This window comes from Balaenoptera musculus, chromosome 7, assembly GCF_009873245.2.
Source record: "Balaenoptera musculus isolate JJ_BM4_2016_0621 chromosome 7, mBalMus1.pri.v3, whole genome shotgun sequence".
Taxonomy (NCBI): domain Eukaryota; kingdom Metazoa; phylum Chordata; class Mammalia; order Artiodactyla; family Balaenopteridae; genus Balaenoptera; species Balaenoptera musculus.
Window position 1 is genome coordinate 47,314,638 of NC_045791.1, and position 27,957 is coordinate 47,342,594.

At 35.4% G+C, this 27,957-nt stretch overlaps 1 protein-coding gene across 6 annotated transcripts in view; it reads left to right on the top strand.

Moving 5' to 3' along the window:
* LOC118898148 (sodium channel protein type 2 subunit alpha) overlaps positions 1 to 27,957 on the top strand; it is a 149,388-nt gene that overhangs the window by 67,053 nt on the left and 54,378 nt on the right. For 5 of the 6 annotated variants that reach the window (XM_036858135.1, XM_036858137.1, XM_036858136.1 and 2 more), the window contains 11 exons: positions 1,622 to 1,711; positions 2,439 to 2,567; positions 3,143 to 3,234; positions 4,118 to 4,390; positions 7,066 to 7,129; positions 8,692 to 8,833; positions 8,975 to 9,181; positions 10,661 to 10,948; positions 15,917 to 16,264; positions 22,387 to 22,519; positions 26,817 to 27,055. In XM_036858135.1, the coding sequence (XP_036714030.1) occupies positions 1,622 to 1,711; positions 2,439 to 2,567; positions 3,143 to 3,234; positions 4,118 to 4,390; positions 7,066 to 7,129; positions 8,692 to 8,833; positions 8,975 to 9,181; positions 10,661 to 10,948; positions 15,917 to 16,264; positions 22,387 to 22,519; positions 26,817 to 27,055 (2,005 nt within the window). Of the gene's footprint in view, positions 1 to 1,621; positions 1,712 to 2,438; positions 2,568 to 2,955; positions 3,048 to 3,142; positions 3,235 to 4,117; positions 4,391 to 7,065; positions 7,130 to 8,691; positions 8,834 to 8,974; positions 9,182 to 10,660; positions 10,949 to 15,916; positions 16,265 to 22,386; positions 22,520 to 26,816; positions 27,056 to 27,957 lie in introns of all 6 variants that reach the window. The other variant, XM_036858139.1, reaches the window with a different exon arrangement.

Sequence of the window (27,957 nt, forward strand, 5' to 3'; positions counted from 1 at the left end):
CAAGTCATCTTTAATTTTGTCTTACTTTTTGTTTCTTTTTAGTAATAAAGGAAAAATATTTCTTCTTTGAAATGGTGTTTTTCTGTGTTCTCTAGGTTGTAGTGCCCTCATGTGGCTGGTCCACATCATTCACTTATGACTGTTTTCATGTGGATGCATTTTAACAAGCTGAGAATTAAGCATGTGCCTTGCATCACTGCCAGTCAAAATGAAAAATCAATGATTGCTTTAACTAAAGTCAGTTGCGGGTGCAAAGAAGCTTCCTTTATAGATTAACACATAATGCATAACACAGCATATAGATAACACAACACTATTCTATTTTACTACACTTAAAATCGTGCTGATATTTTGCTATGTGTAAGTAATGTGAAGATTTATAATAAAAATAAAGAGTGAGAAGTGATATTAATAGCATTTATTCACTGGAATTTTTATAAAGTTTCTAAATCTATATTGATAAAGCTCTTGTTTTGCATAAGTACAGCTGAATCCTTCTTGTGCTTTTTATTAACTATGAAAGAAAGTTATTTCAAGTATTACTACTGAATGTTTTCTTAAGGAGCTTTTGTTGCTGTTTTTCAGTATAAAGGAGAGTGAACTGCATTGGCTATGTCTACACAGGCAAAGTGGGGTAGAGTGAAACAAACCACATTTTTGTTATAAGTAGTGTTCTCTATGATTTAGGAAATTAAGAAAGTAATTTATTGAGTATCTACCATGTACAAGGCACATTAAGTTGTAGGAGGTTTAATATATTTTAACTAATTTGATCCTGACAGCAATCCTGTGAAATGGTTATTCTTTCTCCCTTTTATAGCAAAGTGAACCAAGGCTTAGGGAAATTATTAAGTAATTTGGCCACAGTTACAAACCCAAGAAATGTCAGTACTAACACCAGCCATCTTCTCTTACTATTCAGAATTTAATGAGCAATCACTGTATATTATATACTCCACTTACGAAGAATTTTATTGAAGATATTCCACTCAGGTGACCCTTAGGATGGAGTTATAATGCATTCAGTTACAGTCGGCCCTCCCCATCCACGGGTTTCATATCCATGGGTTCTACATTTGCAGATTTAACCAACAGTAGGTGGTGTACAGTGTTCAGGATCCATGGTTCCTTGAATCTGAGGATGCAGAAACCACGGATACAGAGGGCCCACTATGGGACTTGAGCATCTGTGGAATCTGGTATCTGCTGCAGGTCCTGGAACCAATCCCCCATGCATACTGTGGGACGACTGTAATTACTGGAATTCTCTTGTTGAATTTTTGTCAGAGTCTTCATACATGCTGAGCTTGCACTTCAGTCATTGAGTCTGTCATTAAAGAAAGAAAAAAACTTAAATTGGTAAATTATTTACCAATGAGCTAATTTCTTTTCATTTAATCTTTTTCATTGCTAAAATCACATAAGTAGCCTCCAAATAATTGATGGCTTGGCCTGACATGACTTGGTTATGGAGTTGTTAAAATTACAGAAATGGAAAAAGCAAACTCAATAATAAAATAATAAGGGCATAAAAGTTCTAAACTTCATGGTGGTGAAAGACATAATGGTGTATGAAAGTGAAATTTTCCACTGAATTTTGTCTTCCTTGACGGTATTCTACTTTATTCAATGTGCTCATTATGTGCACTATTCTTACCAACTGTGTATTTATGACCATGAGTAATCCTCCAGACTGGACAAAGAATGTGGAGTAAGTAGAAGATTTAAAAAAAAATCTTGCAATATTGTTGTCCCTTTATGTGCATTTAACATCTTGAGACCTCATCAGTTTCTTTAGCAAGTCTTAGTAGCTACTACAAACCAGTTAGACAGTGATTCAAGTTCGTTTCAACCACTGATTTTCTGTAGGACAAAGCTTGCACTGGCTCATTAAGTTGCTCCAATTACTGCACTGATTTGACTGCCAATATTTGTAGCTCTTTATCTTCCTTATGAGTCTCACACTCTTTCAAAGGTCATCAGTGATTACTAATATCTGATGATAAAAATTATACCCAGTTTGTATGTTCTTTTCCTCATGGCTATCACCTTTCTATGTTTTATTAGTATATATTTCATGGCTGTTAATGATGCACATTTTATTAAACAAAAAATCTTCATTTATTTTTGTTAATAACTATTTCCTTAAATTAGACCAAAACTAGTGTATTTCGGGTAATATCTTCATATAGAACCATATTATTTGGGCCTTCAAATGAATTAATGTAGCAAGTACAATACTCATTTATAGTCAATGAGAATGTCTTTCAGAATGTAATGTTTCTTCCTTAAGTACTACCTAAGGTCTACATTATAGGGAGACCAATATAGAACTATATGGAAGCCTCTAATTTGTATTTGTGGTTTTTCTCCTTTAAGACATGTACATGTAAATTACCTACTAGATCTTTAATGTGGGCTTGGCTATTTTCTCTCAGGTACACCTTTACAGGAATTTACACTTTTGAATCACTTATAAAAATACTTGCAAGGGGCTTTTGTTTAGAAGATTTCACATTTCTACGGGATCCATGGAATTGGTTGGATTTCACAGTCATTACTTTTGCGTAAGTATCTTAATACATTTTCTATCCGGGAAGAGTAAATCATTAGTGGGAGCCTACACTGTATTTCTCCTTGGTGGTTTCCCTTAACAGATCAAGCATTTTTCTTGGTTATTATGTGAATTTAGGATATTTTTCTTCCAATCAGATTGTGCACTTTGGAGAAATTAGGGACTATCATAGTAAATTACATGGCTTTGATTTCAATTAGTGCTGTAAAGCAATAAAATAAGTTACCCAAGTAACAGAGATTACGATTGATGACAATGCCATTTTTCTCTTAATTGGGAAATCTGATGACAACACTCACTGAAGTTGAAAGATCTTGATGAAAGACCAACTTAGACTTAGATTTCCCTAAATTCTGAATAACTCTGATTTAATTCTACAGGTATGTAACAGAATTTGTAAACCTAGGCAATGTTTCAGCTCTTCGAACTTTCAGAGTCTTGAGAGCTTTGAAAACTATTTCTGTAATTCCAGGTAAGAAGAAACTGGTATAAGGTGGTAGGCCCCTTATATCTCCAACTGTTTCTTGTGTTCTGTTATTGTGTTTGTGTGTGAACTCCCTATTACAGATATGTGACAGAGTTTGTGGACCTGGGCAATGTCTCAGCGTTGAGAACATTCAGAGTTCTCCGAGCACTGAAAACAATTTCAGTCATTCCAGGTGAGAGCTAGGTTAAACACCGAGGCTGACTTTAGCAGCATTGGTGCTACAATCACAGCTTTTGTGCGTAAGCCTTGTTGCTTCTCACCTATTGCAAATAAATTTGTAAAAAAGCAAGAATCAGTACATCATATTTTGGGTGGATTTGATTCTTTGCTTTTACTAGTTGCTTTCTTTAAAATGATCTGTTCTAAATCAGCCTTTGAGTTTAACAAGTTTTTGCATGAGGCATTTGCAGTAACAGGCTACGTGGTTTGCGTCCTGTAACATCAAGCTTTCTGCATAGAAGCTAAACTGTAAGGCATTCAAACTGCTGCAGATTTGACCAGTTAGGTCTAAAATTGGTAATTTTCTTAACTTCAGATAAATGAAAGAGCAAGGGATAGCATGAGTGCTGCATGGGGCTCATTTTTCAGATGTCTTCCTTTTTTAACCCATACTCAAGCTTGCAGAATTCACAAGTATATAACCTTGTAATTCAGTGGCTTCAAGATTTCTTACTACTTTATTCATATAGATTTTTATAAAATCAATAAGAGGTTAGGGAGTAAGACATCTGCAAATAAAGGCAAAAATTTTATACAAGGTTGATGTTTAAGCATGAATATCAAAACCATTTCTTCTGCTCTAAGGAGTATTTGGAAATACACTTTTGGTTTATTTCCATTCACGGTTTTCTAATGAACATACAAATTCTGCTTTCATTCATTTTCACCAGCTAGCAGGCTTTTCATGAAAATGTTATTCAGTCACAAACATTAAACTAATATTGTTGGCATTCTGCATGACATCTTTATTTTCCAGGACAAGCTCATGATGTTTTTGTCTGTGAAGTAGCTGTCGAATAGTATATTTAAATTCCTCCCTTTGATTTTATGTGTAGGCCTGAAGACCATCGTGGGCGCCCTAATCCAGTCGGTGAAGAAGCTCTCAGATGTAATGATCCTGACTGTGTTCTGTCTGAGCGTGTTTGCACTAATAGGATTACAGCTGTTTATGGGCAACCTGCGAAACAAATGTTTGCAATGGCCCCCAGATAATTCTTCCTTTGAAATAAACATCACTTCCTTCTTTAATAACTCATTGGATGGGAATGGTACCACTTTCAATAGGACAGTGAGCATGTTTAACTGGGATGAATATATTGAAGATAAAAGTAAGATATACTCTTTTAACCATTAAGCTGTTTAGTCCTTTAAATATTAAAAATATATATATAGTGAAAATTGTCTCAATTTTGATGTGAACCAAATTACTTAGACCAATTTAAGATAGTATATATGATACAGAAATCAAATGGTATCTTACTCCTTTTTCCTTATCTTTCAATCAACGTGATAAAAGTTACCATTTGAAGATGTGTTCTTTTCCTAAACCAGTCTTGACAGCAATACAATATAATGCTTTATAAACAATAATATTTATTTGTTAGGGATTGATCAGGAGTTTTCAGTCATCTTAATAAATAAATCAGTAGTTTGGACTATTCAATGTATTTTGCTGAAATGGATTATTAAGAAGACTGAGGAAAAATAATCTGCCCCTATTTGGTTTGACTCAATATATGTATTGAGTGCATATGATGTATCTGGAAATGGAGAAACTAAGATGAAATCTGAATTTGTGTACTCATCAGAAAGTTAAGCAACCTCAGTCCAGCAAGTTACTTATTGATGAGAAAGTGTAAACTCAAAACCTACCTTTATAATATTCTTATTCCAGTTTATCTCTTTGGTATCAATCATTGTGTTAGAGTTGTTTATCAATACAGTTTGATTTTATTTTAGAGATGGACATCAGAGTATACTTATGATATGCTTTAGTATAATTTCTTATCATTGAAGCCAGCCCCTCTGTCATTGGAATGTCCAAGTCCCTCCCTCTCCTTATGCAATTAGCTAGCCAATTTCCATTGATCTCTTGATTATCCATACTCCATTGGGATACTTAGTCCGAGGTATCCTTCATGGTTTTTAGAACCATGTGAAATTTTATCACTTCTCACATTATATTAATGTTTTAAGAATTAGTATTCTCATGAAGATTTTTACTGAAGAGATTAAGGTTCTTTGGACAAGTGAATAAATAAAACAAATGATTTCATTATTTATGAAATTTCCCATTTATTAATGTTATAATAACAGTACAGTGACAATCTTTGCACATAAATCTTTTCTCTATTTCTGATTGTTTCCTTCAGATAGATTTCTATTAGTAGAATTTTGGGGGGTTAAAGGGTATGATGAGATTAAGGCTAGGGAGACATAGTGTCATATTGCTCTCCAAAGAGGTCAGACCACTATATACCTCCTACAGCAGTGGCCATCTTACTGAATTCTCATTAATATTGATTATTACCATATTTTAACATCTTCTGATGGAAGGAAAAGTGTATCCTCTTTTTAATTATTAATGTGGTAGAATCTATAATTGTTTATTAGTATCATTAGCAAGTTATATATTTAATGTAATGTGAATTATCTGTTGACATTTTTACCTGTTATTCTATCAGGTGATAGTATATTTTGGGAATTCATAAGATCTCTATAATTTATCAAGTATGTTAACATTTTGTCTTTTTTTGGCGAATATATTCTCCAGCTTGTTTTTTCTTCTTATTGTTTGTTTTTGGTCCCTAAGTGATTTTGATTTTTAGGCCATCAAGTCATCAAATTTGTTTTCTTTTTTTCTATATTTAAGATTATAAAATGCTTCTGGATTCAGAAATAATAAAAATTTTCACCTAGATATTCTGCATATAAAACAGCCACCTGTATATTCTGCATATAAAACAGCCACCTGTATATTCTGCATATAAAACAGCCACCTGTATATTCTAGATTGAAAAGAAAACCTACATATTTTTATATTATATTAATGGACTTGTCTTTAAATCTTTAATCTCTAAACATCTAGAATGATTTTTTGATATATGTTATGAGGTAAGGATCTAAAATTTTTTGTGAAATTATGACCCAGATTGACCTACATAATATATTAGGGTATTCCTTGAATATAGGCTTTTAAGTATTCCTGAAAACTATAGTAAAATTTTTTTGTGAGGGTTATGTGTGTGTTTTTTTAATGTATATGTGTCTGTGTGTTTTTGTATGTGAATATGTAAATATGTATGTTTATATATGTGTATGTTTCCTGAGATCATCTTTGCAACTTATTAAATTTATATATAAGGTATTCCTTAAGAATAAAAAATAGGTATACTTAGAAAATACATATCTCCAAAGAAGGAAGTTTATCTTGAAAAACAGTATTCAAGCCAAAACTCAAAGCAAACCACTTACTTACAGTATCATGGAAAGAGCAAACAGCTCAGTCCACTTTTCACAAGAAATTAAGTTAAAATTGGTAGGGAAAACAAAGGTCTGAATCTAGTTTGGGTCCAGGCAAAGCGTAGTTGTAAAATAAAATGTTATTTCATGGCAGCATTTAGAAGCATTAAGGCTTTCCTATCTCTCACTTTTTGTGCCAAACAGCCTTAATTTGACAGCTATTTTTTGAATTATCCCAAGCAATTTGAGTTTATGTTTGCAGTAAATGCTGATAGAGAATGCTATAATAGTTATTCCTTACCAAAAAATTTCTTTTTAAATCAATTTTCTAAACATTTGTTTAATCAAAAATGTTTTTTGATATTTGTTTAATATTCAATTATTATTAAAATATTTTCATTTAGCCCTATACATATTTATTATTTTATCAATTTCATTATGGTTTAAAAAAAGGTAAGCTTTGTTACCTAGGCACAATGGCTGAAGTGTTTTAAGGGTTTTTTTTTTAATGATTCTTTCTATTCTTCGCTCTTTTAAATAGGTCACTTCTATTTTTTGGAAGGGCAAAATGATGCTCTGCTTTGTGGCAACAGCTCAGATGCAGGGTAAGTGATGTTTTGTGTTGAGTCTCAGTCCACACTGCTCCGTCGGCCTTAATAACCTGCTACCTTCCACCCATCCAGCCCCCGCTTGCTCCTCATTCAAAGCCCTCCATAAATTCCACTTCACGCTGACTCTCAAAATAGCTGGGATAAGTGTGGATTCTCACCTCCTTCACACACTCACTCATACGCAGCAATTATTTTTCCATACTAGGTCACAGCTAATCTTGCAAATTAGTTCAACGGAAAATATAGGGAAAAGCAGTACATATACATAAGAAGCTTAAGTTAATAGAATTCATAAGCATGTTCTTTTATAAGTGTGATATTCTATATAAGCTAATGTGGTCTCCATGGCATAAAATGTAAGATATCTGAAGATAATGTCAATATCTGAGGTGTGGTGAGTACATGTTTAGCATATTTTAGCAAAGCGGTTAACAGCATAGACTGGAGAGTTTACATGAATTCAAACCCAGACTTCACCATATAACGTCACCTCTCCTTGCCTTGATTTCCCCATGTGATAAATAGGAATAATTATAGGGTGGCTGTGAGAATTAAATGGATTAATGAATGTTTAGCTATTACAGCATTCAATAAGTACTTTTAATTATTATGACTGGCATCATGTGAATGCTTGTTATTAAGAAGTATTGTACCTGGAGCTAAAGCAAGGAGGAAAATTCAGAGAAATAGTTACCTTTCTCTAGTTGACAAGATTTTAGAATCATAGACAGAAATCTAATGTTCTTTCTGTGGAAGATGATATTGTGGACATTAGTAGCTAATACCTGTAGCAAAATTCCCAATGGTATCAGCATCAGGCTTTGCATTTGGCTCATGTGATAAAGATTGTGCTGCCTTTATCTCCAGATCTTAGTGATAAGTAAAACAGACTGATTTTAACTCTTTGTCTGTACTATACTAAATGTTTTACATATGATATCATATTCAATGATTGTAAGTTTGGGAGGCAGGTTCTGTTATTAGCCCTTTCTTACATATGAGGTTCTCCAAGACTAGCAAGTGTGGGAAACTTGCCCAAGGTCTCGCAGCCCAGAAGTGTCAGGCACAGTATTGAGGCCAGGTCAGCTTGATCATTAAGGTCATACTATGAAACCTTCACTCTGCAGACTCATTCATTCCTCTCAATGTGCCCCCACCATCTTTTCTTTAGCCCTCATGCCTACCTCCACATTCAACACACTTCTGCCTCTAGATGTCTTCAGTGAAAATCAAATTTTTCCCTGTAGACTTATTTTTCTGTTCATGTTCACAAATCCCAGAAGATAGTAATCATGATATGATTGCTTTTATGTGGAGACATGATAAATATAATAATGACAATCATGAATCACAGAGGAATCCACAAATAGACTTAGCAGATTCTGTTGTTACGTAAATCAGTCCGCTTAAGTGCTGGGTTGAGCACTGGCTAAAGTGAGAGAAATCTGCTTTCCCTGGTGTCTCATAAAATGGATATTGGCGTCTATAAAAACAGGAAAGCCAGCCATCCAACTTATAGTTACTGACTTCCTCTCTTTCCTTTAACCTAATAACAGCCAGTGTCCAGAAGGATACATCTGTGTGAAGGCTGGTAGAAACCCCAACTATGGCTACACAAGCTTCGACACCTTTAGCTGGGCTTTCTTGTCCTTATTCCGTCTTATGACTCAAGACTTCTGGGAAAACCTTTATCAACTGGTGAGAACAGATAAAATGATTCTTCTGGGAAGCATGAAATACTGAGATCAAGAGAATTGCTATAGTATACTTTATTACTTAGAGTGTGAGCTCATAACATCCTGTATAAAATTTAATAAAATATCTCTTCCATTTTTGCAGACATTACGTGCTGCTGGGAAAACATACATGATATTTTTTGTGCTAGTCATTTTCTTGGGCTCATTCTACCTTATAAATTTAATCCTGGCTGTGGTGGCCATGGCCTATGAGGAACAGAATCAGGCAACACTGGAAGAGGCTGAACAGAAAGAAGCTGAATTTCAGCAGATGCTTGAACAATTAAAAAAGCAACAAGAAGAAGCTCAGGTATAGTAGCAAGCATCGAGCCTTTTTGTGTTTGTTTATCTCAGCTCTCTGACCACACTGTCGAGATCAGAGTCATTTAACGCACAAAATCAGCAGTGGTAATTGATATTCGAAACAAGTCATATGTATTTGGTAAGTGTTAGGAGCCTGTTTGGTTATTAGGAGATTATTATTTTATTTTGATGATTACTTACTGTCAATAGTAATGGCATCCAAACATGACGAATTATAATGACTTTGTTGACATTTTTTTCTCCCTTGTGACCCTTTATTCACTCAAGCTCACAAAGTAGTTATACCTACATGCCTTCAGTCGAAGTATTTTCTTAATCTTCTGAGGAAGCAGAATTCAGTTATAATTGCTTCTTCGTTAGCGTTGCTAGAGGTGGGAAAGGTCAGAAAACCAGGGTCAAACTGAGAAGATTATTTCATAGAGTCTGGAAGAAAGACAAAGACCTATTTAATATTTATTTTCTATTTCAAGTGTTTAAATGCAAGTTTGTGGATCGCATAAGGAAAACACTGGTACATAAACATACTAAATCATTACATTCTTTGCCTACTACTCTGTAAATCCTGTAATTTGGCCTGATGAGGCTTCAAAATAAGGCAAGAATTTCTCTAGTTATATTTGTTTGACTTAATGTCATTAATCCAATTGCCTATATTCGTCTTTTCTTGATGTAGAGTACAGTTCCCTTTTAACACGGAATATCCTAAATATCAATATGTAATAAAGATCAGATAAATAAAATATACTGGGCTAGCAGCAACAATACTGAGCACTTTATCTTTCCAATAACTGAACTGTTGAAATTTACAATATCAATATGTAATAAAGATCAGATAAATAAAATATACTGGCGTAGCAGCAACAACATTGAGCACTTTTTCTTTCTAATAACTGTACTGTTGAAATTTACAAATTCATTCAGATGCCATGATCTGGGATTTTCTTATGTACAATCTATAATCTGCTTTTGTTGTGCATTTCTTAGTGAAATAATCATTTTAAGTCAAAGAGAAAAAAAGGTTTATTGAAACAAAATACTTGACTGGATTAAATTTAATAATTTAGACTGGCACTAAAAGTCATTGTCAAGTGGAAGTGTGGTGGATCAGGTTAAAATAGGAAACCTTTAGTTCTTAAATTCTTTCCTTCTTATGATATTGTTTAAATCACAGAAAAAAATCATTATGATATTTGAGTATCTTATTCATCTTATTAGATAATTAGAAAGTGTAGTGTGAGGCTACAGGTTGAAGATCTTCATTGAAGTCACATGTATCATCTTCCCCTTTTCTGTTCATTTTAATTCTTTAATCGGTCTAACGACAATGCATTGTTTTCCAGATACATACTAGAATGGAGAATCATTTTTCAAAATCACATATTCATGATACCAAAGATAAAGTAAGCAGTAACATAGAGTTTTTCAAAGTGTATATGCAACTACCATCTCCCTTGAACCCTTCTAGGCAGCAGCTGCAGCAGCATCTGCTGAATCAAGAGACTTCAGTGGTGCTGGTGGGATAGGGGTTTTCTCAGAAAGTTCTTCAGTAGCATCAAAGTTGAGCTCCAAGAGTGAAAAAGAGCTGAAAAACAGACGGAAGAAAAAGAAACAGAAAGAACAGTCTGGAGAAGAAGAGAAGGAAGATGGGGTCCGCAAATCGGAATCTGAAGACAGCATAAGAAGAAAAGGTTTCCGTTTTTCCTTAGAAGGAAGCAGGCTGACATATGAAAAGAGGTTTTCCTCTCCACACCAGGTAAAAATATTAGATTATGTAAATTGCGTTGTCATAACAAACACAATTTTTTTAAGATATGCCAGAATTTGGTTAGATAAAACTGCCTTCTTCCTGGATGGCACAATGCGTTCAGAATGGTGACGATCATTGAGTGTTTTGGTTATCACCTCAAGGAATTTGTGAGTTTTACAACTTTTTGGAATTCAGGAGAACATTTTTAGAGCATAGATCCCACTGGGCTTGGGAAGGCTTGTGATTCTGAGACTCCTCAGGGCAATTTTCTACATGAGGAATCATCAGCAGATTGTTACTGTCCCTTCTTAGCTGTGGTGCCTGGACCCAGTGAATTGTAGGTTTTCTGAGTGACAGGTTCCTAGAAGTGAAGAGTGGATTCTCTCAGACCATCTGTGCAGTTGTTCCCATGCACATGCGAACTTCTTATGAGGAGTGTATTCTTCGTGTCCTTGTTTCAAGGGAAACCGAAGCAAAATTTTTCTAAAAATGTAATCAAACATTTTAGGTAGACGTGCACTGAAGAAGATTTATGACGCTAAATAAACAGTTGTGCTTAATTGCTCTTGATTATCTGTGTCTCATGTTTAAGGAGACTTGCATGAAAAGAATACCTTGACTCACATAGTGCAGAAAATGATATCTAGATGCTTCTGGCTTATGTACCAACACAAGCTGCTGAAACTTTGAAATTTAGGATCCTTAATTGTCTTTGAAATTACCAAGAGAATTACCAGAAATACAGTTTTTCAGTAGTGAAAGCTTAATATCCATACAGTTAACAGTCACAATTTGAACAACACCGATAACAGTGATAATAGCTAACACCTATGTGGTGCATTGCTACTTGAAGCCACTCACTACAGCCCTAGGGTGGTACTATAATCTTCATCCCCAATCTGCAGATGTGAAGACAGGGGAAGGCTGGTATTCTTCGCTGAGTGCCTGTTTTGTGCTTGGCATTCTTCTTATTCTACCATAATTAATGTTAACAGCCCTGCATAGCACTACTTTCACTATTTTTTAGGCTCAGTGAAGTTAAATAATTGCCCAATGTCATCTGGTTATTAAAGGTTGAAGCGGCATTCAGATTTGGCCTGACACTGATACCCTTGAACTTTCCACTGTATCAGGCTGACTAGAAAGAATATCTTAAAAAAAAAAATCTTTTTTTTTCCCTGGCGGTCCAGTGGTTAAGACTTCACCTTCCAATGCAGCGGGGTGCAGGTCCGATCCCTGGTCAGGGAACTAAGACACTGCATGCCATGTGGCATGGCCAAAAATTTTTTTAAAAACAATAATAATAATAAAAGAAATAAAAATATTTAAAAAAATCTTAAACTGTTGAGGAAATTTACTATTTGATTTCATTTAAAAGATACGTATATTTAGGATTATACATGCTCTTTGTACATTTTTTAGTATACACAGTTTCACATAGCCTTATGTTTAATACATATAAATTTTTATGTCAGCCTGATTCACTCCAAGTCCAGGTAACATTATAAGATAGGATAAATTAAAGGCTTAGTGAAGTTGAATTCAAATTTGAAGTAGAATTTGTTTTTAAATAAATTTCAACATTTACTCACCCCTATTCATGTTGTTGTCACAATCATTATGATTACATTAGTGGAGATACTAATCTTAATAAATGTGAATTTTTAAAACATCTAATCCCCTTTTTAGAGCATTGTTTATTTTGAAGGAAAGGAAAAGGAAAAGGAGGGAGGGAGGAAAGAAGGAAAGTAAGTTACCTGAGGAAAAACTACCTAAATCTGAACTGCAAACCAACAGATACCACAGAGTTATTCCAATTTGCTTCATTTCAAGTCCGATAGAACTAATTCTAGGCAAAATAGTAAAGTCTGAAAATGTTAGGCTCTATCCCATCTGTTTCTGTAAATTTTGTCCAAAGACATAACATTTTCCCCATACTGTCTTCTTAAAACCTCTCCTTCCTAGTTGGGCATTATAGGTGATCACTCACACAACATGTAATATCTGGCTCAAATTGATATTTGTTTCTGAAATGGTATGTGTATAAAAATAGAACTAAAGATTTTTATCTGATAAAGAAGTAGACAAACAAGTAACTAAGAAGATGGAGAGGGCAATGGAGAGGCACAGAGAGAGAGAGAGAGACATAAAGGAAGAGAAAGAAGGGGAGGGATGCTGAAATCATATTAATCCCACTTTGCAAGACGCTGTAAGTAGTACTCAAAAATAGTGAACCAGGTTCTTAACCTGTGTACAGTGATGGAGGGTCCATAGCTTTTGTTAGATTTTTCAAGGGCCTAAGGCCCAAAAGTATTAAAAACTATTGTTTTGTAGTGACATGATAGGCAACTGTGTTGGTAACCATTTCTACTTTCATATTGAAAAAAATATAATGTATACTTTTACCATAGGATTATAATTTTCGCAGTAGAGTAGGTGGATTGTATGAAATATGTTTTAGACTTCAATATGACTTGTTAGTGTGGGAGAAGGGAAAGAAGAAAGTCAAGAGTGCAATCTCTAATGACGTCTCAAGACAACCTGAATATTTTATTTTGAAGCCTTTATAAGATACTGTTGACTTTCTGAAGTTATTATTTCCCTCCATATTTGTGATAAACCAGGAGTTTTTAGAGATCCATTTGGTATGGCAGATTTTTTCTTACTGTCCATCCTCTATTTGTGGCATAGCATTTGATTGCTATGGATTTATGTAATCAATGTAAACAGTGGAAGTTGATGCTAACAGATGGGAAACAGTCATTTTTCATATAGCTGCCATAAGTAAACTGTGCTCTTCTGTGGCATAATTCACCTTTGAACTTTGGGAAACACTGTGTGCAATTTAATAACTTATTTCTCTCCAGCCCTTCTATTGGCTCTAATTGAGGGGAGTACTTGTAGTTAAAATAAAAACTCTTACTAAGAGTGGTACGTATACATAATTTCTACTTTATTTCTTATTGCCAAGCATTTCTTATCTGGCTTCTTTTTGAGGTAATGATAACCAGTAGGTCAGAAATTCTGTAACTGTTATGTCCTTATAGCTAATTCAAAGTCCCTTGTGAAAGGAGAGAAAGGAGACATGAAAGAAATTGGATAGTGTAGGAGAAGTTTAAAAAATACTCATATTGGGGACTTCCCTGGTGGTCCAGTGGTTAAGACTCCACACTCCCAATGCACAGGGCCCGGGTTTGATCCCTGGTCAGGGATACTGTGTGCTGCAACTAAGACCTGGCACAGCCAAATAAATAAATAAATATTAAAATAATAATAATAATAATACTCATATGGAAACAATAAAAGAAAAGAATAATGAAGTTGATAACAGGATGAAAAAACATGGGTATAGGAAAAGAAGAAATAAGTTCTGCTGTGGGAGCAGATCAGTACTCTTAGATGTGTTTCTGTAAATAATGAATAAGATCATATAACATAAGATAGTGTTTAAAGATTATAGACATTTTATAGATGTTTATAGATGTTATTGAGAAGATCATTCTTTAGCTGAAAATAAAGTTAAATGTATACTTATTAGTCAGGGAATGTAAAAAATATATGGGTACAAAATAATAATTTTAGTTAGCTTTAAATCCTTTGGAGATAAAAAGATGAAACTAGTAATGGTTAAATGATAAAGTTGGTATTCTATTAATAATCATAGAAATCCAGCTTAAGCCAGCTTAAGCAAAAAAGAGGATTAAATTATATAAATGATATCAATGAGTAGCTTTAGGCACAGCTAGATCCAAAGGCTCAAAACATGTTATCAGGGCCAAGTATTACTCCACATCTCCAGGTTCCACCAATATGCTGATAAGATGCCCACCATGGCTCCAAACTTACATTCAATATTTTTTAGCAACCTCAATCGAAAATGCACCTCTTTCCCAACAATTGTACAAGAGATTGGTGACTGTCAATGGACCATGCAGGGTCTCCTACCCATTTTCAAACCAGTCTCTATGGCCAGAGGCATGGAATACACTCATTGGCTAGACCTGGGCCATGGTCTTGCCTGGGAAGCAGTTCTTGGAGATAATCAGGGTACTGTCAACAGAAAAAGGATAAATGGGTATTGGACAAACAGAAACAAGTGCTCACTAGAGTGAGGTTGTAAAAATAGACTAGTAATAAACAGGAAATGATTCGTTGTGCTCAATGGTACTATGTTTGAGAATCAAAGTAAACTGAATGATGGCAATGACATTGTAGCCATCTAGAAAATTGTCAAATGGTTGTGACCAGATACTTAGTGAAGACCAGGTTTTTGTAAATATGGTGCTCTTTAGATTTCTTGAGACAGAAGAGTGAAAATCAGGGAATGAATCATACAGTTCTTCCAGCTTGATTTGTTTAAATTATTCATGAGGACCGTTATGAAATATGCAAAGGGAAGGAGAGAAGTTGCTCCTTGTTCTATAATTAAACAGACCTACTAGCAAGATTGGTTTTTTTTTCCTCGGTGGTGAGATGTGCATCCCGGTGTGGGCACTAGTGAACTCTTACTGGTGTAGTTTTGGCTTCAAAGGATCAAAACGTAGTTGTGTACTTAATTGCTTTCCACTGGATTGTTAAATAAGAATAGTTTCTAGAGAAGGGTCTGGCAAAGATTTCAGTTCTAGGTGCCAGAAATGAGACAAAACAGTCTTCAGGGGGGGTACTTCTGACTATCTGAAGTCATGGGTAAAGTAGAAGAAAATGGTAGAAAATGAGAGCTCAGAAGATGAAAATGAAGGAAGGGAGGAAAAGGGAGAGCAAAACAAAAGACCTGAACCTAGTAGAAAGTGCCAGAACCCCACCAGCAGTTGCCACAGGAGCCCTTGATTCCACCTGTCCAATGCCTTACCTTTGGTGAGTCAACAACTATGAAATGAAGAGTCCAGGCTCATATTGTTCAGGACACCAGCACTTAATTCTGTTCATCTGTTTTTTGTTTGTTTGTTTGTTTGTTTCCTTTCTTGTTATTGATAGTCTTTATTGAGCATCCGTGGCTCCCTTTTCTCTCCAAGACGCAACAGTAGGGCGAGCCTTTTCAGCTTCAGAGGTCGAGCCAAGGATATTGGCTCTGAGAATGACTTTGCCGATGACGAGCACAGCACCTTTGAAGACAACGACAGCAGAAGAGACTCTCTGTTTGTGCCGCACAGACACGGGGAGCGGCGCCCCAGCAACGTAAGCCAGGCCAGCCGCGCCTCCAGGGTGCTCCCCGTTCTGCCCATGAACGGGAAGATGCACAGTGCTGTGGATTGCAACGGCGTGGTCTCCCTGGTCGGGGGCCCTTCTGCCCTCACATCTCCTGCTGGACAGCTCCTGCCAGAGGTGAGGCCGGTGAAACCTGCAGCTGTTGGGGAGGGAGCTGTGGCTGGTTGCAGGCAGGAATGGGTTTCGATTTCCACACGTGTGTATTTTACTGAGTCTAACGTCCAAAGGCCAGGGGTCAGTTCAATCAAGTTATGAACTTATTTTGCCAAATTGTTCAATTCAGACTTTTCTCAAATGAATTAAAAACGTAGGTTGGGTCTCATAGACTATAATTAGAAGTATTCCTTCATCATTATTACTACAGAATGAAACTTGCCAAAAAGTATAGCAACAATTTATCATGCATTATGATTAGTTAATATAAGCAAAGTAAATGCAAGAAATGATATAAATACTTATCTGAAGGATCTTGTTATCTCTGTTCCTTTAAAAGAAGAACTTAATACTTCCACTTGAAGTAGATAGTATTACTAAGTACATCTAAATCTTGCAATGCAACATTCTTCCTCTTGGCAGGTCAGAGTGCTGTAACATTTTTAGCACCCAGTCAAATGACCATTGTACATCTGTGTGGTAAAGAAGCCACTCGAAGTACCTGGTAAAGTCATGTGTTGTAATTGTTAGGGCAGATTTCAATTTTTATATTACCATCATGAATTTTTTAATAAACATAGTGGCCCTAAATCATGCATATGAAAAAGGGTTTCAACTAAATACCAGATACTTACAGGGATATGTTAATGACATTTCCTTTGTAAAACATAGGTGCTTTTTAAGTTCGGTATTAAATAAGATTTCATTTGCCAATATAAAAATATTCTAGCAATGTCATTGGTTATACTTTATAGCTTACAGAATCATATTAAAATCTTCTCTGTATGATTCTTTTTTTTACACAATTCTACTCATTATAGTTGGACGAGCTCTTTAAGCTACATTAAAATCATATGGAGTCAGCTTGCAGTCACCTAATAGAGGAGATTCTTACCTTGGATTATAGACATAGCCACTGATCTTCTTCACTTTTTTCACATAGCCTCTCCCCACCACTTTCTCCCAGAGAAATGTCCAGGTATCCTGGAGTCAGATCAAATCATGAAAAAAGTAGAACTCTGTTGTGAAAGAAACTGGAAGAATGCAAAGGGAATGTCAACTTCTCTTAAAAAATAATCATGGCTAACTATGTACCAGACACTGTCCAGAACACTTTACATGCATTAATTCATTTAGTCCTCACAACAGCCCTTTATCATAGTTACTAATATTATCCTCATTTTATAAGGAGGAAACAGGCCTGTGCATGGTGGAGCTAGGGTTTGACTCCAGGTATGCTGACTACTGAACCTACATTCTATCCGTATTGCAATATTACCTCCCATTAATTTTCTTAAATGGAAAAGAAGACATGGCCAAGGAAACAAAAACTTTCATTTTAACCCAGTGTATCTCAAAATATATTTCATCCTCAGACTACTTACATCAGAATTCCCTGGGATACTTTTCAAAGTGGAAATTCCTCATTTCCCCCTCCCTCCACCCCTGGGAACCGCCATTCTACTCTCTGCTTCTCTGAGTTTGATGACCACAGGGTCCAAAATTTCATTTATGCAAGATAAATAAATTCTGGATATGTTACTATATAGTATAGGACCTAGAGCTAACAATACTGAATTGTAAATTTAAAATTTGCTAAGAAGGTAGATCTTATGTTAAGTGTTCTTACCCCAAATAGCAACAACAACAATAATAAAAGGAGTGGAAGGAAACTTTAGAAGGTGATGGAAATGTTTATGACCTGACGGTGGTGATGCTTCATGGGTGTATACTTATCCCCAAACTCATCAAGTTGCGTACCTGAAATATATACATCTTTTTACATGTCGATAATACCTCAATAAAGTGGTTTAAAGAAAGAAATGGAGATTTCTGGGCCCAGACTTACTCAGACCAAAAGGCCGAGGAGAGCAAGATCAGGGATTTCTTCTTCCTTGACAAGTATCTCACATGGTTCTTACACATAATAAAGTGTGAGTATCACTGATCTTGATAAAGGTTAATTGAACAAACAAAAATAAATCCACAACTTCTTTGCATAAATATAAAGAAAATGTCAGTCTGTCAGAAGATATTTAGCATTTATCAATAATTACCACAAAACTCCTGTCATATCAGAGAGAGTGGGATAAATCTCTGAAGGCAAATTGGGGCAGTTTGAAAGAAAGCCTAGTGTGATCTCTATTTCCTGCTGCCTTGTGTCCGTCCTTCAGTGCTGCAGTCAGGTGTGAGGCAGGGCACTGCAACATGAGCTGCAACATATGGTGCCACATGAGCTGAAGGTGCAGGCCAAAGAAGGGGCTTTGCAAGGCTGCAGAGAGGAAAAGAGAACAGAAAATAAAGAGCTGCAGACAAATGCCACCCTCCAAAGCATACAATATCCTGCACTTTACACATAAATTCAACTGAAGCAATTTAACTTAAGAAAGAATTTCCTTGGTAATATCATTAGAGATTTTGGAATCTAGCACTAAAAATTAGACAGATATAGGATTACACATATAATTTTAAATAGAGCAGAAGCGACTAGATGACCTTTAAGCGACCCTATTTTTTCTTTTTCTTTCTTTCTTTCTTTCTTTCTTTCTTTCTTTCTTTCTTTCTTTCTTTCTTTCTTTCTTTCTTTCTCTCTTTCAACGTCTTTATTGGAGTATAATTGCTTTACAATGGTGTGTTAGTTTCTGCTTTATAACAAAGTGAATCAGTTATACATATACGTATGTCCCCATATCTCTTCCCTCTTGCATCTGCCTCCCTCCCACCCTCCCTATCCCACCCCTCTAGGTGGTCACAAAGCACCGAGCTGATCTCCCTGTGCTCTGCGGCTGCTTCCCGCTAGCTATCTATTTTATGTTTGGTAGTGTATATATGTCCATGCCACTCTCTCGCTTTGTCGCAGCTTACCCTTCCCCCTCCCCATATCCTTAAGTCCATTCTCTAGTAGGTCTGTGTCTTTATTCCCGTCTTGCCCCTAGGTTCTTCATGACCATTATTTTTTTGGATTCCATATATATGTGTTAGCATACGGTATTTGTTTTTCTCTTTCTGACTTACTTCACTCTGTATGACAGACTCTAGGTCCATCCACCTCACTACAAATAACTCAATTTTGTTTCTTTTTATGGCTGAGTAATATTCCATTGTATATATGGGCCACATCTTCTTTATCCATTCATCTGTCAGAGGACACTTAGGTTGCTTCCATGTCCTGGCTATTGTAAATAGAGCTGCAATGAACATTGTGGTACATAACTCTTTTTTTTTTGCTTATTTATTTATTTATGGCTGTGTTGGGTCTTCGTTTCTGTGCGAGGGCTTTCTCTAGTTGTGGCAAGCGGGGGCCACTCTTCATTGCGGTGCACGGGCCTCTCACTATCATGGCCTCTCTTATTGCGGAGCCCAGGCTCCAGACGCGCAGGCTCAGTAGTTGTGGCTCACGGGCTTAGTTGCTCCGCGGCATGTGGGATCTTCCCAGACCAGGGCTCAAACCCGTGTCCCCTGCATTGGCAGGCAGATTCTCAACCACTGCGCCACCAGGGAAGCCCCACATGACTCTTTTTGAATTATGGTTTTTTCAGGGTATATGCCCAGTAGTAGGATTGCTGGGTTGTATGGTAGTTCTATTTTTAGTTGTTTAAGGAACCTCCATATGGTTCTCCATAGTGGCTCTGTCAATTTACATTCCCACCAACAGTACAAGAGGGTTCCCCTTTCTCCACACCCTCTCCAGCATTTATTGTTTGTAGAGTTTTTGATGATGGCCACTCTGACCGGTGTGAGATGATATCTCATTGTAGTTTTGCTTTGCATTTCTCTAATGATTAGTGATATTGAGCATTCTTTCATGTGTTTGTTGGCAATCTGTATATCTTCTTTGGAGAAATGTCTATTTAGGTCTTCTGCCCATGTTTGGATTGGGTTGTTTGTTTTTTTTGATATTGAGCTGCATGAGCTGCTTGTAAATTTTGGAGATTAATCCTTTGTCAGTTGCTTCGTTTGCAAATACTTTCTCCCATTCTGATGGTTGTCTTTTCGTCTTGTTTATGGTTTCCTTTGCTGTGCAAAAGCTTTTAAGTTTCATTAAGTCCCATTTGTTTATTTTTGTTCTTATTTCCATTTCTCTAGGAGGTGGGTCAAAAAGGATCTTGCTGTGATTTACGTCATAGAGTGTTCTGCCTATGTTTTCCTCTAAGAGTTTGATAGTGTCTGGCCTTACATTCAGGTCTTTAATCCATTTGGAGTTTATTTTTGTGCATGGTGTCAGGGAGTGTTCTAATTTCATACTTTTACATGTACCTGTCCAATTTTCCCAGCACCACTTATTGAAGAGGCTGTCTTTTCTCCACTGTATATGCTTGCCTCCTTTATCAAAGATAAGGTGACCATATGTGCGTGGGTTTATCTCTGAGCTTTCTATCCTGTTCCATTGATCTATATTTCTGTTTTTGTGCCAGTGCCATACTGTCTTGATTACTGTAGCTTTGTAGTATAGTCTGATTCCTATAAGTCAGGGAACCTGATTCCTCCAGCTCCGTTTTTCTTTCTCAAGTTTGCTTTGGTTATTCGGGGTCTTTTGTGTTTCCATACAAATTGTGCAATTTTTTGTTCTAGTTCTGTGAAAAATGCCAGTGGTAGTTTGATAGGGATTGCATTGAATCTGTAGATTGCTTTGGGTAGTAGAGTCATTTTCACAATGTTGAGTCTTCCAGTCCAAGAACATGGTATATCTCTCCATCTATTTGTATCATCTTTAATTGCTTTCATCAGTGTCTTATAATTTTCTGCATACAGGTCTTTTGTCTCCTAAGGTAGGTTTATTCCTAGATATTTTATTCTTTTTGTTGCAATGGTAAATGGGAGTGTTTTCTTAATTTTGCTTTCAGATTTTTCATCATTAGTATACAGGAATGAGAGATTTCTGTGCATTAATTTTGTATGCTGCTACTTTACCAAATTCATAAGTGACCCTATTTTTTCCTTCCAACTTTGTCTTTCTCTGACAAGGCAAAATATTTTAAATTCTGAGAGACAACTTTTTAATTTAAAGAGCTTTAGTTTCAGAGAGGGGTTATTTCTTTTCTCATTAATTTTACTTTTCTTTCACAGTAAAATTAATTTTAGAGTGACCTAAATGAATGTTTATTCCCATTAATGACAATCCTATCAATTGAGTAGAAAGTCTGCTTTTGAATATGTATGCATTAGAGGCATGGAGTTTAATAAAATAATGTTAATTATTCATAGCACAATAAAGTAGATGAACAGGACTCATATTACTATTTTAGAAATACGGAAAATCCTCAGAGAACTAAAAGTGACTTCTTATTTATTATTAGCACTCAGACCCACATTAGGAATGCTTGAGTTTTGCCCTTTTTTCCTGTGACCATTAACTTCATTGTTTGAGCTCCTGACATAGGAATAAATTTCTGCCCATATTGAAATTCTGGTGAGTTTATTTTGGAATAGAAACATATCAAGTCATTACAACATTGCTAAAAATCAAAGACCCCCCCCCAATTTGATGTTTTGCCTTAAATTAGAGTTTCAATGCCAAGGATGGGTTGTGTTGTAAGTGTAAGACAAAGTTATAGATAGTTCTAAAAATTACTTTTATTATTAAGGATGTTGGGAAATGTTACCTGTCTATAATGAACGGAAGCATTTTAAAGTGGAATTCTCATTTTAGGAGAACATATTAGGGAAGCCTTTAAAGTTCTTTTCATGCATTAAACCACATGAATATATATAAATAAAGATCTAATAGCTCAACCTGTGAGTAAATCAAAGAGTGATATGCTTCAGTTTGAAGTCCTAGATAGGACTGGCTGAAATGCTAAAAGGTGATCTATCCTGTAATAGGCATGATCCCTCCAGCCCAAAGCTCCAAGTTGGAGGAATTAGAAAAGTCCATCTTGATCACAAACCCAGACATCCCTGAAAGCTGAGAATATGATGGGATTTTAAACACTTCCCAAGAATGATGATTCCAGCAATGTCTTAATGAGCTGTTTACATCTGAGAAAGCATGGTGAATACTTAGTTAAGTAACACCTATTACAGGAACACTTTGGATTTTGCTACCCTTAAAAATAATAGTTATTTCATATGAATTTTCTTTTTAGGGCACGACTACTGAAACGGAAATAAGAAAGAGACGGTCCAGTTCTTATCATGTTTCCATGGATCTGTTGGAAGATCCTACAGCAAAGCAAAGAGCAATGAGTATGGCTAGTATTTTGACCAACACCATGGAAGGTATGTCAAAAGTCTTACAGCACAATTACTTGGCAGTGCTCTGGTAATGATGAAAAAAACTCTCATAAATTCCCAGAAAATTCTTCCTGACTTGACACCAAATCATCATTATGTCTTTTACTAAATAAAAGTAAAATCCATGTCCAACACATGGATTCTGTTGTCTCATACGGAGTTTTACATTTAGCCTCCAGGAATCTACTGCAAATTCGAGGTATACTTGGGATACCACTTTGGTAGATTAAGTTCTAAGTTGTTGAAGCTTGTTATGTGCATGACATAAAAAGGAATGTAATGATAAATGTTTATTTTTATGGTGATGCTAACCCATTTAAATTGTATTAACTGCTTGAGACTCAAGCTCTAAACTCTTTTGATTTAACCAGTTGTATAAATGAAAAAATGAAAATTAGAGTTTGATATTAACCTCTTTGAAGCAAAGTTTTCAAAATTTTGTAAAACTACTTTTGCCCCTCTCTGATCAGATATTACAATATCTTAGCTTTCTCTTTAGTTGCAGATTATACGTGAGTAGTGAATATATTGTTTAGAGGCCTGGATCTTATAATTCCAAAATAAAGACTTTGAGGACAGCTTGATTTGCGATCAATCATTGGCTCTGTGTGTTAGCTTGGGACTCTACACTTGTTTCTTCATCAGTAAAGTGTGGATAATGACGTTTAGATTAAGGTTGTTGTAAAGATTAAATAAGGCCTCATATATAAAGCACCTATGTATGTAGAAGCACCTGGCATGTAGAAGACAGTCAATAAATATTATTATTGGTTGTTTTATTGTTGTTTTGTTAATTCACATGTTTGTGCCTTTCCATACTGTAAGTGAATTCAGACATCAACTATCAACTTCAGCTGCTTGGAAAATACTTTCATGTAAAATATATTCTGTCCTCCTCCCATGCTGTCCTTTCCCCTTTTCTCCTTTTCTCTTTTATAACCCCTCCCTTTTCTTCCCCTCCGAAGTGTGTGTGTGTGTGTGTGTGTGTGTGTGTGTGTAGATGTGTCACAGGAAAAAGAAAGATGGAGAATGAAGGAGAGAGCGCGAACATGTGCTCATGCCTTTCTTCCTGTTAGTTATAGTTTCTCTTGATACTGGATAGATTCTTGCAATAATTATTTTCCAGTCTGAATGCAAAGATCCCGTGATACTAATATCAGTACCAAAAGCCTAAAAGTCACAGCCAGGAAAATCTCACAATGTAGATGGTCTTACATATCACAGCCATGTCAGTTACTGCAGGACCCAATTTTCATAATGTCCTAATGCAATATCAGAAATCTTTTCACTGATTTCTATGGAATATTAAACTCAGTACGTTCTTCCCCAACCTCGCCTGCGTTAGCTTGCACTCCCTCTTCCCCCCCAGCTGCCAGTAGCTTGCTCCTCCCTGTCCCTCCAGGTAAATCTTTTGAAGATTCTCTGGTCTTCTGCTCCTTGCCATAGCAAAACCACTGAGAGGAAGCTGCCAGTGGTTCTGCTACCGATGTCAGCAGCATGTCTGCTCCCTAAAGCAAGAAGTAGAGAAGGAGACAGGGTAAGTCTAAATTAACAGTCCTACTTTGAACTTCTGATAGCATTAAGTTTGGGCTAACTTAAGAAATTACTTAAAAAACATCAACCCACCACCACAAGATTGGACTTGTCCACTAATTAAGATATGGAGTTAAAAATGAGTGCACCCACATCGCCCTCCATGTAAATGTGTCTCATGGACTTGCTTAGAATGAAAAGGATGTCCTAGAGATAAGTGTAACTTAGGAAGCAGGAGACTGAGTGTTTGGTTTTAATATCTGCAGAGCTTTTAACTTTATATTTATGTAAGGAAAAATGGCTGAGTTTTCATTCTGTTTTTCATTGGTTGTATAGAATGCAAAGCCTACTTTTCTTTATTCGATTATATCTAAACATTTTGAATCTGGCATTAATCAAGGCTTGTTTTTAGCAGTACATAGTGTATACATGCAACTAGAGCTGTCTTTAATATAGTCCTTTTTTTTCCCTAATAACAGTGGAAAGGTGTCTTAGGTTGACATAATCTGTTTATTTGGAGATCCTTCCTTCTAAGTCTAATCATGGTTTAGTTCACCTTTCCTTTTTGGAACCAGGCTTGTTGATCCAGGCTGGCAACTTTTGTTTTCCTTCTTTTGAACTACAGCTAAGTCTTCATTGTCCAAGCAATGAATGAATGGCCTCCTACTTAATGACACTGTAGGAGATAAGGAAAAATGAATTGTTTGCTTTTCAAATTTTTTAAATGCAAAAACCATATGGAAATGTTTCCAGGTCAAATCCTTGGGAAGGTGGTGGGAGGGTGAGGTACAAGCACTGAGGAATTGGGGGGAGCCAGCAAAAGATCTAAACTGGGCTGTAAATGATTTTCAGTGTGGATAACCCACCCAGGAATAATGGAGACGTGGCTGTAGTTCTCCCTGAGTGCTTTGTTTTGTTTCAAAGTGTGATATTCTTTTTTTATTTATTTTTATTTTTTAGCATGAATAATTGAATGATTTTATTTTAGAATTTAACAACTCTGCTCCACTTTTTCCTGGTGTCAAGACGAGCAACACTGGCTGCATTTTGCCTTTTGAACTTTTCTCTGATTTACTTTTTTCCACACAGTTTCTATTTGCTTCTCTTTATCTGCTAAATTACAAGTAACATTTTAAAAAATACTTATTCTGACTGTACATAGGCAAAGAGCTTTTTCAATTCTCTTTTGTTATTTACTGTAAGTAGTAAAGCCTTTTTACCTTCAGTATAAATATGAGTTTATTCGGGAGTCTTAAAAGCTTCTACAAAACAGTGCATAATAACTATATTTATATTTTTCTTCTGATTTACAATTCAGCTATTGTTTACTGTTTAAAAAGTTACATTTAAGAGAAAAGGAAATAAACTGGGTACTTGAAGAATTTCAGTATATAAAGAGACAATTGAAGAATCTACCTCTCATGGAATTCTGTTAAAAATAATAAGGAAATTAATTTACTTTAGGGAAGTAGTAAACTTTATAGTATTTGTAGTGAATGTTTATCAGCAAAGCAAAAATCACTACCTATGGTCAAGTTTGTCCATTACATAAACTCTCTTGAAAAGTTTAATTCTTAGTAAACTGTACCAGGTTTGGAGGGATATTCCAGTTGCCACAGTAGTAATACTAAAGTGACCAACCAGAGTCATGCTATGGATGAACAAAGAATCTTTTCCTCTATTTTAGTGCTAATCAGTGATGGTCTCACATTTGGCAGAGCAGGTAACAGAGTGTGCAGCAATGATATTGGCAGAAAACAACAACTTCTGAATTCTTTTCTCACTCAAGAGTTGATTAAGAGAGAAATATACCAAAGGAAAAGAGCAGATAATTTCCCACTTCCTAATTATCCCAAATTCTTTGCCAATATTTACTAAGTTTCAGTATTTTGAGTATCACCTTATAGATCTGTGCATTTCTGTCTTTTCTCTCCTATTATTTAGTTGAAATTCTTTTTGAAATCATTGTATTTTTTTTTAAATAAATGTATTTTTATATGAAATCTTATATCATAGGTTTGGTGTGATAGTTATACATTTTAATATATTAAAATAAATGCATACCATTAAAATTTATGAATTCTACGTATGTTCTACCTAAGCTCCTCTTGTATTTTACGAGTAGTACATAAGTCCCATTTTGTGAAACAGTGCAGTTCTCAGTTTCCTAGGTTTGATATTTCCTCTTCTTTTGTGCCATCTAGTTAAATATACGCTGAGTTTAATATACAGGCCTATATCTAATTAGGCTTAACTAGAAACTTTTTAACTAAGACTGGTGACACTGACAAAACTATCTCATTAAAATACACAAAGAACATATCTAATCCAAGAAACTGAGATTCAGCATGACTGATAAAGGTTTTAAAGACATCTCCTGAGAGGTGTACTTTGATAATATATGTCTTGCTCTATCTGGAACATAGATGAGCTTTAAGTATACTTAACACAAGTCCTACGCATTAATTTCTGATAGCCTTAAAGATAATTATCAGACTGTTTAATATTGTAGATAGAATCTTGGAAACCGTGTTTAACCAAGATAAATTTGGAAATTTACTAGCCTTTCTGTGCCCACACTTTTTATGACAGCTAATCCATTGTAAGTGCTTTCCTGCTCAACCATCAGATTAACCTATAATGCCTTTTAACAACTTTAGATTTTTTAAAAATCACTTTCAGTTTAAACCAAAGGCTGCTTAATAGGAAGGAAGCAGTTTTCATAAGTATTCTAACCTTTTTCTTCCAGAACTTGAAGAATCCAGACAGAAATGCCCACCCTGCTGGTATAAATTTGCTAACATGTGTTTGATTTGGGACTGCTGTAAACCATGGTTAAAGGTGAAACATGTCGTCAACTTGGTTGTGATGGACCCTTTTGTTGACCTGGCCATCACCATCTGCATTGTCTTAAATACCCTCTTCATGGCCATGGAGCACTATCCCATGACGGAGCAGTTTAGCAGTGTGCTGTCAGTCGGGAACCTGGTAAGGCTCACTGAGAGTTACTCTACCCATTGAAAGAGTTCATGATTGCCTTAATGAATTTCACGTATCACTCTCAAATTAAATATGAATTAATTGGCCGTATATACCTGGACAGCAAAAGTTCAGCATCACTTTTTTATAACAAAAATATATTGCTACAGTTTAGCAGTGGAAAAGATTCAAAGATTTTATGTATAGTTTGATTTAGAATTAAATATAAATTGCCCATTCATTACAAAGATTATTATGAATTATGGAGGATATTGATTTATGGTAAAATCCTGATGTGTTTCTCAGGTATTTAGAATAGATTCTTTCAGACATGTCTACATTTGCCAAACAAATTATAAAATATGCCAAGTCAGATAATTTTGAAATATCATCTGTTCATAACTGAAGATGGATTTTTAAGAGAGGAAACATCATAGAGGTTATTATTTCTGTTTGAATTTGTCCTATAAATTTAAGAATTTATAAATGATTAATTTTTGCATACATTTTTACTTAAAATTTTGTATTAACATTCATGGATACATGGTAGAATGATAGAAATGAAAGTAAAGTGGTCTTTTACAGAGAAACAAAATGAATAAATTCAGGCAACAAAAATATATTAATATCAATATGAGGCTTATTAAGTTCTCATGAACCTCCCAACTTGATAAATGAACACATAAACAGGTTCTATATGATAGTAAATGATATATTCTGAAGTATAATACACAATATTTTTAGGCTCTGAAGTAACCACTATTTTTTTATTATAATCCAGATAGGTCTTAACTGATAAAGTTAACATATATATGCTGACCACTTATTTTGTACCAGGCATTGTATTAAATAGTTTATGTAAAATCCCTCTCTCTAGGTTCCCACAAAGTCAGTCCTTAGGTAGATACTAT